This window comes from Elephas maximus, chromosome 10, assembly GCF_024166365.1.
Source record: "Elephas maximus indicus isolate mEleMax1 chromosome 10, mEleMax1 primary haplotype, whole genome shotgun sequence".
NCBI classification, from domain to species: domain Eukaryota; kingdom Metazoa; phylum Chordata; class Mammalia; order Proboscidea; family Elephantidae; genus Elephas; species Elephas maximus.
The window spans coordinates 80061183-80072717 of NC_064828.1; the positions used below are offsets into that span (position 1 = coordinate 80061183).

The 11535-nt window shown below is 44.3% G+C and overlaps 1 protein-coding gene across 2 annotated transcripts; it reads left to right on the top strand.

The window, feature by feature from the left end:
- Window positions 1-663: 663 nt before the first annotated feature.
- Window positions 664-10736, top strand: RDH12 (retinol dehydrogenase 12). 2 transcript variants are annotated; one of them, XM_049898050.1, is made up of 7 exons: window positions 664-847; window positions 2259-2377; window positions 2910-3065; window positions 3847-3951; window positions 4751-4960; window positions 6645-6834; window positions 10019-10736. In XM_049898050.1, exons 1-7 carry the CDS (start codon window positions 780-782, stop codon window positions 10119-10121), a joined length of 951 nt encoding a protein of 316 aa, XP_049754007.1. In that variant the 5' UTR covers window positions 664-779; the 3' UTR covers window positions 10122-10736. The 2 variants fall into 2 exon arrangements, with proteins under 2 accessions (XP_049754007.1, XP_049754008.1); XM_049898051.1 differs by lacking the exon at window positions 4751-4960.
- The last annotated feature ends 799 nt before the right edge of the window (window positions 10737-11535 follow it).

Below are 11535 nucleotides of genomic sequence, written 5' to 3' on the forward strand. Positions count from 1 at the left end.
TAGATGAGCTGGGATCTGAACCAGGAGGTCTAACTCTAGAGTCCAGACCCTTAACCACAATTCCTTTTTCTTGGTGTGTGCACGTGTATACTAACTTTATTGGTCTAACATAAAACACAGAAAATGCACAAATTGTAAGAGTACAGGACAATGAACTTTCACAAAGTGAGCTCACCTGTATAACCAACGCCCAGCTCAGAAGAACAGAACACAGCCAGACCCCACCCTCCCTAGCTCCTGACATGCCCTCTCCCACTCACTGTCCCTCCCCACCAAGGCTTCTGTCTCACCACTTTTCTGGAAGTGTCTTCCTTATCCTTCTATTTTAATCACACTTGTATTTCAAACGTCACAGAGTCTGTTGCTAAAATCAAAAATATTCTCTCTTTCAGGAGTAGAGGTGGAGCGTTTGGGAGAACACATTCCCTACATAAGAGAAATAAGTGAGGGTGGGAGTGTTAGGGGGCAGTTGCTTCAATTTCGCTACATTTTTTTTGCCAGTAAGTGCGAGGTTCTAACCTTTCCTCCGTTGGCTGCTGAGGGGGGTGGGGGTTGGGAGTAGACTGCATCTCCCAGCAGGGTGTGCTCTGACAGCTCTCGGATTTAAATAGGATTCTGGGCTGTGTTTAGAGCTAGGCTGTTGCTGAGCGTCCAGGAGTGAGAGGAGCGAGAAGCAGTCAAGAGTTGGAGCCAGATTAAGAGCTGGGGCCCGAGCCAGAGTTGAGGTCAGAGCTGAAGCAGCAGCAGCAAAAGCAGCAGCAACAAAAGAAGTTGAGAGGATGCTGGTTATCTTGGGACTGCTCAGTTTCCTTCTTTCTTTCCTGTATATGACAGCTCCATCCATCAGGTTTGTCTTAATTCAGCATCTCATAAAATATTTTACATAGCCCTGAATTGGGAGCCAGTTCTCAGCTGCTGGAAGGAGGTAAGGATGGAGGTGGAGGGAGAGGGAGCAAGTTAGGGCAGAAAAAGCAGGAAGGAGGGCAGTGGTTATGGGTGCTTTGGTGGAAAACTGAGAAGGAGGCACCTGGGGCTGGGGAAGGAGGGACTGGTTTGAATTCTGATGCCAGTGAGAGGCTGAGTGGATGACTTTTTTAGGTAGCTCGCCTGACACCTTAGGTGGGAGTCCTTGTTCTTTCACCCTATTCCCCTGGGTTTATCTGAAGATCTTTCTTTCTTCTCTGTCCCTAATTAGGGTGGCCTTGTCAGGTTTTTTTGTCAGGTTATCATGGGTAGTCGTTGTTAAGGGACTCATTGTTAAGCACCAGGCACTTTGGGAGGGAAACAATTTCTCTCCCCCTTGAGACTACCCCCAGCCAAAGTTTCAAGATGGCTGTTTTCCTGCAGGACTTCAGGAGGTATCAGAGACAACATGTTCTGAGTGGAGAATTGGAAAAACTACCAATAATAACAAAGGTTAAATGGAAATAACAAGGGCAGAATGCTTCTGTAGGTCCTGGCATAGAAACCTGAGTGTAAATTACCATTCTGCCACCATTAGCAGGTGACTTGAACTTCTTTGAGCCTCGCTTTTCTCCACTGTAGTGTAGACGATACTAACAGAGTGGTCGAGAGGACTAAAATAGCTGGCCTATGTAAAGTGCCTAGTCTAGTGCCTGGAAGTGGGAGGATGCTCAAGACATGTTAGTTCTGCCCCTATCCAGTCTTCTTTTTTGGAACTTGTCAAGTAAGCCCTGCATAAAAATGGTGCTCCGCAGAGAGGTCCAGAGGTTCTAGTACCATGGCGGAAAGCCTCTAAAGATGCCAGCTCTCTAAAACTGGAGAGGCAGCCCCAGAGCGGTATTCTGAATGGGGTCCCTATGCAGTGCTGCTCATCAGTTACTTACTGATGATGCTTACTGAAGACCTAGGGCTTAGGACTGCTGATTCCACTAATGTTCATTGTACATATGGTTTGAACGTAGGCTAGAGGAGATGCTGACTTCAGGGAACCGCTAGGGATAAAAGCTAGATTTCTTTGCCAACTAACAAGGAAGGTCCCCATTGGTCTTGGCTCAGGAGCACTTTACCTTGTTTGCCCAAAGGATCATTTGTAGCTTCTGGGCATGCGAGCTTCCGCCCTGCCCCGAAGAGAAGACTACCTTGCCCAGCAGAACAGTGTTTCCTGAAGATTAGCTTCTTTGGATCTCCTGGCTACAAATTAAAGAAATGCCTCTTTGAGGTTGATAGATTTTATGTATTTCAGCCTGGTGTTGGGAAGGATGGTGCATGAATGCTGTTTTTTCCCTTTCCCATAGGAAGTTCTTTGCTGGTGGGGTATGTAGAACAAATGTGCAGCTTTCTGGGAAGGTGGTGGTGATCACCGGCGCCAATACAGGCATTGGCAAGGAGACCGCCAGAGAGCTCGCTCGCAGAGGCAAGTCTTCCCACAGGCAGCGCCTCCTGCCCTTCTCCTTGGTGGCTCTGTCTCCCATTTTCTTGCCTTTCCTTCTGGGCCCGGAGGCTCTGATCAGGAATTCAAAGAACCTGGGATTCAAGTCTGGCTGCGTCACCAACTTACTGTGTGGTCTTAAATAAATCTCCCTTCTTTCCTGCTTTTTCCCTATCATATAAAGTAAGGAAAACAACGAAGTCCATGTACAATATTGGTCAAGTCAGTTATTCTAAAAGGCGATACTAAACAACATTAAATAGTGCTGTGTTTGGAATCGACTAGACAGCAACGGGTTTGGTTTTTAGGCAGATGTGTAAAAAATGAGGGTTTCCAGCCTGAGGCTAATCTGACAGTAATAAGACCAGACAGTACTATTTGTGATAATCCTGAAGTGGCACTAAGACCACTCACTGCTTTAGGGGAAGCTGGGAGAATGCTCTGTCCACCAGTCCCAAGCTCACTTAATACAGATCTCTTTTTCAGCCTAGGATCTCTCTCTTTTTTTTGGCCCCAGGAGCCCGAGTCTACATTGCCTGCCGAGATGTATTAAAAGGGGAGTCTGCCGCCAGTGAAATCCGAGCAGATACAAAGAACTCCCAGGTGCTGGTGCAGAAACTGGACCTATCAGACACCAAATCCATCCGAGCCTTTGCTGAGGGCTTTCTGGCAGGTGAGGACTTGCTGGGTAGCTAGAAAAACAGTAGGCTGGATGTGGGAGTGGCTGCTCCACCCTGGACCATCTGTGGCCCTTACATCAGAACTAACATCCATTCCACTGGACAGGTTCTGCCACATGAACCAGCAGGACAGGGACTTGGCAGAGGGATAGAAAATGGGCAAGCTGGGCAGGATCCTTATCTCGTATTTGACTCAGCAGTGGGAATGTTGGAGTTGTCAGCTCCTGTCTGGGCTTGTACCTTGGCATTAAGTTATGGCCCTCATGCCACTTTCTTCTTTCATCCTGAGAATCAACCTTCTGTGGCCATAATTCTTCTGGGTCTTGCAAAATGACCAGCTTCTGCGTAGGACTATGAAGTCCATGAGGAACAGGGACCATCTCTGTCTTGTTTTCTACTGCATTCCCAGTGCCCACCAGAGTGGACCTGGCCCAGAGTTGGTGGTACTCAGTACACATTTGCTGAACGGACAAATGAATGAATGGTGTCCAGGAAAATATAACTAACTAAAATGAGAAACCCAACTTAGGTTTGTTTCTAGAGACAATGGCTATTGAGTTTCACTGGGATGGGTCCAAAAGGGAATAGTTATTGACTGCTGAGGCAATATCTTCTCTTAGAAGACAGAAGCAAAGGGAACAATTTCTATCAAAAACTTGTCCCAGTGAGGACAGCTCGAGAGCAAAGGCAAGGGAAAAATACTCAGAGCTGTGACAGGTTCCTTGCTAACAGATTCCTTGATAACCACCAGGTCTCCTTGCTTGTATTTTACAGAGGAGAAGCAGCTCCATATCCTGATAAATAATGCAGGAGTGATGATGTGTCCATATTCAAAGACAGCTGATGGCTTTGAGACCCACCTGGGAGTCAACCACCTGGGTAAATATCATCTAGTGACTGAAAAGCAAGGCATACACCACCTTGTTCTCTGTTAGGGAGATGAACCTATACCAGTGCTGAGAATGCCCAGTGGTCCTCATAAAGCCCAGGATTATAATAGACTAGATGTACTGGTTTGTTATTCACTGTCCCTCTGCTGACCAGTCTACAAAAGTGATATCCTCCTGCCCATACCATTAAGAAACCCAAAATCTTAAGAGATACCTGGGAGAAGAATGTAATACTTGGATGAGGCAGTGGCAATGTAAGACTTGCCAGGCAAGACCAAGTCTGGAGGGTGTAGGAGTCTTGGTTTGGGAGGAAGGGGCACATCCATAGCTGAGGGCAGTCAAGCCAAGGGTTGGTCCATGGAGGCAGGCAAACCTCGAGGAGTTGGGAAAGACTTGAAAAATTAGGCTAGGGTTCAGAGATCAAGGTGATGGCTCTAGTGAGGTGAGCATGGAGCACGTTCTCTGATGCCCAGAGTTGTGGCATCATGGCCAGACAGGGAATCAGAAGCTAAGCGGGTGTGCATTACTCCTGACTGGGGCAAGGGCAGACGTACAAATAGGTACAGATTGAGTCTATATTGTTTTACCTATAGTCTAGCTCTGGCCCTTGACTTGAGGAATCTACTAACTCACACTGACTAACAATTAGCGTGGGGTTACACATAGCTTCACGTTTGTTCACACTCAGAAGATAGTAAGCTAACACTGAAGTCCTGTCATCAGCTTCTACACCGTGAGCCTGGGCTGGCACTCCACCTTTCAGTCTCCCCTGCTGGCTCTTCTCACAGGCCACTTCCTTCTCACCCACCTGCTTCTGGAGCGACTGAAGGAGTCTGCTCCTTCACGGGTGGTGAACTTGTCATCGGTGGTCCACCATGTTGGCAAGATTCACTTCCATGACCTCCAGGGTGAGAAGCGCTACAGCCGGGGTTTTGCCTATTGCCACAGCAAACTGGCCAATGTGCTTTTTACTCGTGAGCTGGCCAAGAAGCTCCAAGGTAAGTCAAGAGTAATGGCTGGGGTTAAGATAGCAAAAACAGGGTCCTCAGTCAAGATTAGAGGTTCACAGAAACGTTTGAAGTCAGGCTGTCAGACATGCATATTTCCATTGGTAACTCTGTGTGAAGGAGAATGAGATTATAAATGGAATAAAAATAGAGTTCTTGCCGTCGGGAATCTTAACATTGAATATGGGTAAGGAACTTCATAAAGTTACCTTACATTTATCTTATATCTTATTTCATATCTGTTATCTCATTTGATTGTCACAACAACCATTTGCAATAGGTAAAGCAGGTATTAATATTCCTATTTTGTAGGGCAGAACTGAAGCCTAAAGAAGTGGCTGGCCCAAGGTTATATGACAAGTAAGAGTCAGGACTGGAATGAGAGTGTCTTTAAATCCAGGGTGCTTTCTTTTGCTTGCCATTTGCTAAAGGTCACACAGTGAGCCAAACCACAGAGCTGCCATGGCCTGGAGTCAGGGAGAAAGGGCTGTGTGTCAGACCCCTGGTTCCTAGCTCTACCACATGTTAACCACATGTGTATGTGGACATGTTCCTTTACCCTCACCTGACTTCATCTCCTCTGCTGTAAAATGACATAAACTCAGCTCTTAATCCTAGGATTCTGTGCTCCCCTGGAGTTTTAGTTGAGTTGCTGACTCTGACATCCGTGACTCTGGGGACCCATTTGTACAGTGGATAAACCAGACTTTGGGAACAATGGTCTTTCCTATCAGAATGCTGAAGGTAGAAGAAGAAGATAATCATAAAAATTAATAATAATAGTAATTGAGGATTGTCTGTGCGCCGTGTACTATATATGTTTTAACTCATTTAAAACAACGTCCCTGTGAGGTTGGTGATATGATTTTCTGCGCTCTATAAATGAAGAGACAGGCACAGAAATGGTAAGATAACTTGCCCAAGCAAAAGCACTAGCTGAGCCAGGATTCAGATCGGACAGTCTAGCTCCAGTGTCCAATTCCTTACTCTACACTGGGTTCAGACTTTGGCCTTGAAGCCTACAAGGCATGACCTTGGGAAATTTATTTAACCTCTTTGTGACTCAGCTTCCTTAGCTGTATAATCGGCATCTTAATATTACCTACCTCACAAACTTCTTTGAGGATTAAATGAGTTAATGCATGCAAAGCACTAGTGCAACCCTTGCACAAAATGAGCACTGAAAATAGCAGTGGCACCAGGAGTGTCTTTGGAGGGCATGTAACCCTTATAATCTCCATTAGCACCTCTCAATCTACACCTCATAAAATATGCTTGCCAGGCAAATGTAATTCAAAACAAGGTCCTAGCCCCTACCTTCCAAACAGATTGCAACCCCTAAGCCCCTCCTATATAAATTTTAAAGATACCACTGTCGATAATTGATAATTTTACTACTACATGTTACTGTCTTTATTATTAATACCGCTGTGTAAAGGTGACATTGAACCAGGCATAGAAGGAGCATAGAAGGCTGAGAGGGCTATAGATTTTTCTAGAAGGGATCAGTTACTGGTGTGAATCTGCACGGCTAGGAGTGGTTCCTTCTGAGCCCTGGGGGCACTGCCCATTTCCTGAGTCCTTTCTTCTCATTTGTCCATTGAGCTGCAGGGGATAGATTGTGTTCCTGGGTTTGGAGTGTGCCCCTGGTCTAACTGTGCCTGCTTTTCCCTAGGCACTGGGGTCACCACTTATGCGGTGCACCCGGGCATAGTCCGCTCTGAGTTGTTCCGGCACTCTTTCCTCCTGTGCCTGCTCTGGAGGCTCTTCTCCCCATTCGTCAAGTCAGCGCGGGAAGGGGCACAGACCAGCCTGCACTGCGCCCTGGCTGAGGGTCTGGAGCCCTTGAGTGGCAAGTATTTCAGGTGTGTGGGAAACAGCATGGTTCTTTTCCACTGTCTCTGTGCGTGGTGAGGCACAGGGCTTCCTGGGATTTGCACCCACAGTGGCTGAGCTTGTGTCTGATATTAGGATATAGGTTTGGGTTGTGCCTGAAAACCAAATGTCATTTTTCCAAGGAAACTTATGTTAGAAACTTGGAAAGAGTTGTTTTTATGGCTCTATTTTATACCTGCTTGCCATGTTTGCATGTAAACTCTGTGGCTTTCCGTGAGCTGTTAGAGAAGACTGTCCCTGCTGGTGATGCTATGGAAAGATCATTAACGGGCCCTCTGGATTCTTTTTCTCCTCCTGGAAACATTTGGTTGACTCCTTTCATGAATTCTTTAATATCACTTGGCACAAAGCACCAGAGCAAGGTCACTTCTCCTCAGTGTGAACTCTTTTCCCCACTGTTGCCAAGATTGGCACTATCCATTAGAATACAGAAATAGAAATTTCAGTGTTGAATCTTATGATAAACTCAATGGGCAATCAGAGCTTGGGAAAAGAATGGAGCCCAGGATTAAGCCTCCTTTCTATTCTGTGACTTTACCCCACTTTGTTCAAGGTTGTTCACTGATGCACCATTTTTTAAGTGAAATACTGCAAATAACCTAAGTGCCCAATAAAAGGGAAATGGATAAATGATAATAGCTAATGTTGCTTGAACTCTTATAATGTATTTGGTACTCTTCTAAGTGTCTTACATATATGAATTCACGTAATCATCACAACTCTAAGTAATATTATTATCCCCATTTTACAGATGAGAAAACGGAGGCACAGAATAATTAAGTAAACTTGCTCAAATCCTATAGCTTTTAAATGGTAGACCTGGGATTTAAATCCAGGAAGCTTGGCCCCAGAGCTGAGCTGTACAATGCAGTTGCTACTAGCCACATGTGACACATTGAACTGAGATAGATAGTTTACAAATGTGAAATGCACACTGGATTTTGAAGCTTTAGTATAAAAAAAGGAATGTAAAATATCATTAATAATTTTTTATATTGCTTACATGCTGAAGTAAGTTGGATGTATTGTATAAATAAAATATATCATTAAAATTAATGTCACCTGTTTTTATTTTTTAAAATGTGGCTACTGGAAAGTTTAAAATTGTGTAAGTAGCTCACATTTGTGGCTCTCGTCATATTTCTATTGTACAGTACTGATCTAGAGTCTGAGTGCTTAATTTCACTGTCTTTAAATATTATATAGCCATTCAATAGATTTTCAAATAAAATTTAATTAACAGGAAAATGCTGGTGACATAATGTTTCAAAACGAAAAAGAAACCGTAATACAGAATTACATGATTATACACTGGAAAGGCATGGAAAACAGTCCAAAAGGACACACAGCAAACTGTCAATAGTGATTTCTCCTAAGGAGCCTGAGAGAGAGTCAGTGAAGGAGGATTTTAAATTTTTACTCTAGGTATTTTTTTACTACTAAAAAATGTTTAATAGATCATATATTTATTTGTTATATAGCTAAAAACATATTTTTAACAAGAGAAAGAAAATCCTTCCCACACTGGTTAAGTCTGATCCCAGCTTTGCATAAAAGGAGAGAAACAAAGACTGCGTATTTATTTACACAGCAATAAAGCAAACAAGACTGTAAGGAAAAGCGATAAAGAACAGACTTTTCTCCTTTTATCAGTACTTCACTGTATTTTCCAAGTCTTGCATGGGACTTTTTTTTTATTGTTGTGAAAAATATACTCATAACAAGATTTGCCAGTTCGACACTTTTCAGGTGTACAGTTCAGTGATATCAGCTACATTAATCACATTGCACAACCATCACCCATAATTGTCACTGCACGGTCTTTTATGATTAAATGCTATCTAAAAAACTGGGTGCTGCCCTCACCCCATGCATTCTTCCAGCCCCCATGCCCCCCATTTCCTCCAAAACAAATGAAACAGGGGTTACTAGCATGGGGTTCATGGGGCACAAAGGAGCTAGTGGATAGAATTCCAAAGGTCTGTGAACTTGGGGGAAACCCTGGTGCGAAGTGGTTAAGAGCCATGACTGCTAATCAAAAGGTCGGCAGTTCGGATCCACCAGGTGCTCCTTGGAAACCATATGGGGCAGTTCTACTCTGTCCTATAGGGTCGCTATGAGTTGGAATCAACTTGATGACAACGTGTATGAGTTCGGTGAACTTGGATGGAAAAATAATTTTATTGACATCCAATTGAAATGAACATGTCCTTCCATTATGAATGTGGACAATGAACCACAATAGTAGTAGTGATCCCTGTGACTTTGTCAGCAACAAAATAATAAATACAGGGAAGCCTGTGAGAGCTGGAACTCAATGGGAATGCCTTGTTTTTGCGGGTCCTGTAAGTTTTCCACCATTGACAGGGTACAGTTTTACCACTTTTCTATCGCTGTCTATTAGTGGAAAATATGTGAGTTTTCCTTCTCTGGCAGGTTTCCACCTTATACAGGTTCCAGCTTTCTCAGGTTTTACTGCATTTTCAGTGACAGGTATTACAGTTGTTGCAGGTATTTCAGAATGTCATTTCTGCTTGACACTACTTTGAAATTTGGTAGTTAATAGGCCGAATACTATATCTTGTTATAGAATGCACTTAATAAAGAATCATATGTATTACCAAAAAAAACCCAAACCCGTTGCCATTGAGTCATTTCCAACTCATAGTGACCCTATAGGACAGAGTAGAACTGCCCCATACGGTTTCGAAAGGAGCGTCTGGTGGATTTGAACTGCCGACCTTTTGGTTAGCAGCTGTAGCTCTTAACCACTATGCTACCAGGGTTCCCTATGTATTACCGTGTCACAAATTTGTTTCATAAATATTTTTAAACTGCATTTCAATACAATTGGCTTCTTTTAATCAAATGTATTATATTTTATGCATTTAGAAATATATTCTGAGAAAGAGACCATAAACTTTTCCAGACCACCTAAGGGGCCTGGAGCACAAAGACAGGTTTAGAGCCTCTGAAATAAAGAAGTGTAAAGGTTTGCTCCTTTTGTTAAGGATCCAAGAGGGCAAGCCACACAGGACAGGATGAGGAAGGACTTGATGCAGTTTCTGGGTCTTTGGTCCATTGGGGCTGGGGGCTGGTCCCTCTATCCCAGTCTCCACTCATGTATGTTCACACTCTGTCTCTGCCCTTCAGTGACTGCAAGAGGACTTGGGTGTCTTCAAGGGCCCGAAATAACAAAACTGCTGAGCGCCTGTGGAACGTCAGCTGTGAACTTCTAGGAATTCAGTGGGAGTAGCTGGTGGAGAAGCCACACCTTTATTAGGCCCAGTCCAGGCCATCATGAAAGGGGACCGAGGAGAAGGCCAACCCTGAAGGACTGCCCTCCTGGCTGGCTGCTGCTGTGACTTGGGCCCTGCTCCTGTCCTCCTAATCCTTCTGGCAACCTTTGCACACTTATCTTTCTTGTGAGTCTGGCTTATGGCATGAGACGTTCATGCCTACACAGCCATATTCTCCAAGACATAGAGAGTGGTTACCTTCTGGGGGGAGGAGGACTAGGCAAATCCCAGGCTGAGCATGAGGGTGGCTGAAGGGACTCTGGGTTGGTTTCCTCCCTCACCATCTACCAGAAACTCCAGCCTGTGTCTTCACCAGAGACGACATCAGTGTTATGTGTTTCCAGGGACATCGGCTCAAATTCTTGACTATTTGCTTTCCTCTTTGAAATACTAGTCACAGCCCTGCAGTCTGGACCAGTCAGGGAGATCTTAGCTAACCCAGGCCAAGTTTGAGTCCTTCCGCTGAGCAACTGTGAATCACTGCTGTGAAACTGGGCCCTCCTATTTTCAATCATGAAGAAGTTTCTTTTTCTAAAGACTTTCCTTTACCTCAATTTTTAGAGAAAATAAAGACTGTGTATTCATCTTATTGCCTTATTTATTTCCTCAGGGTAGCAAAGGAGAAATGGAGCAAAGAAGTGAAGCCAGCATTCTAGTTTAGTGAGCAGTCTCACACCCCACCCACCCACCCATAGCCTTATTATAATATTGCATTTGTGTACAAAATAAGATGGTCCATTTGGTGATTCTCTCAAGTTTCTTCCAGTTCTAACATTTTATTACCTAAGAAGTGATAGGAGTAGCTTAAATTATGAAGTACTTAACTCCACCACAGATTAGGACTAGAAGTAGTAGTAGTTGTTGCTGTTGCTGTTGTTGGCTGCCTTCTAGTGGGCCCCAGATCATGGCAACCCCATGTACAACATTGGGAAGACGGTCTGAGCTAGCATCTAGCCACCCAAGAGAGAAGGACTTTGCTACCCCATAGCCTAACGGCCTTAGGAACTTTGGGGGTTGGAGGACTGATTTTAAGGACATGGTGTTTGGTGGAGAAATCTTTTCCCTTGGGAGAAAGCAGAGGATTGTGAAGCTGAATTCAATGGTTTTAGGGAGGAGGGTGTCATTTCTAGCGTTATTATCTAACCCTGGTCTGTGGAATACACAGAAATTGCTCCAATTCTAGTTCCCCAACCATAACTTCCACACTGTTGAGCCCCTTCCCTCCTGAAGCATGTGTCATTTCTAGCAATCCTTGGCAAAGGTTGCAACTCACCCAGCTCAAAGCTCTGCAGGGCTGGGGGTAGTTACTTCTAACCACAATGCTATACTGCCTCTCATACAAAGGAGCTTTGTGAAATGTTACTTGGTCAG

What these genes read in the sequence shown, in the direction of transcription:
- RDH12 (XM_049898050.1), top strand. Translation starts at nt 780, where the DNA reads ATGCTGGTTATCTTGGGACTGCTCAGTTTCCTTCTTTCTTTCCTGTAT. An exon ending in CCTGGGAGTCAACCACCTGG is followed by an intron (nt 3,952 to 4,750) that starts GTAAATATCATC and finishes CTCTTCTCACAG; the next exon opens with GCCACTTCCTTCTCACCCAC. An exon ending in TTGAGTGGCAAGTATTTCAG is followed by an intron (nt 6,835 to 10,018) that starts GTGTGTGGGAAA and finishes TCTGCCCTTCAG; the next exon opens with TGACTGCAAGAGGACTTGGG.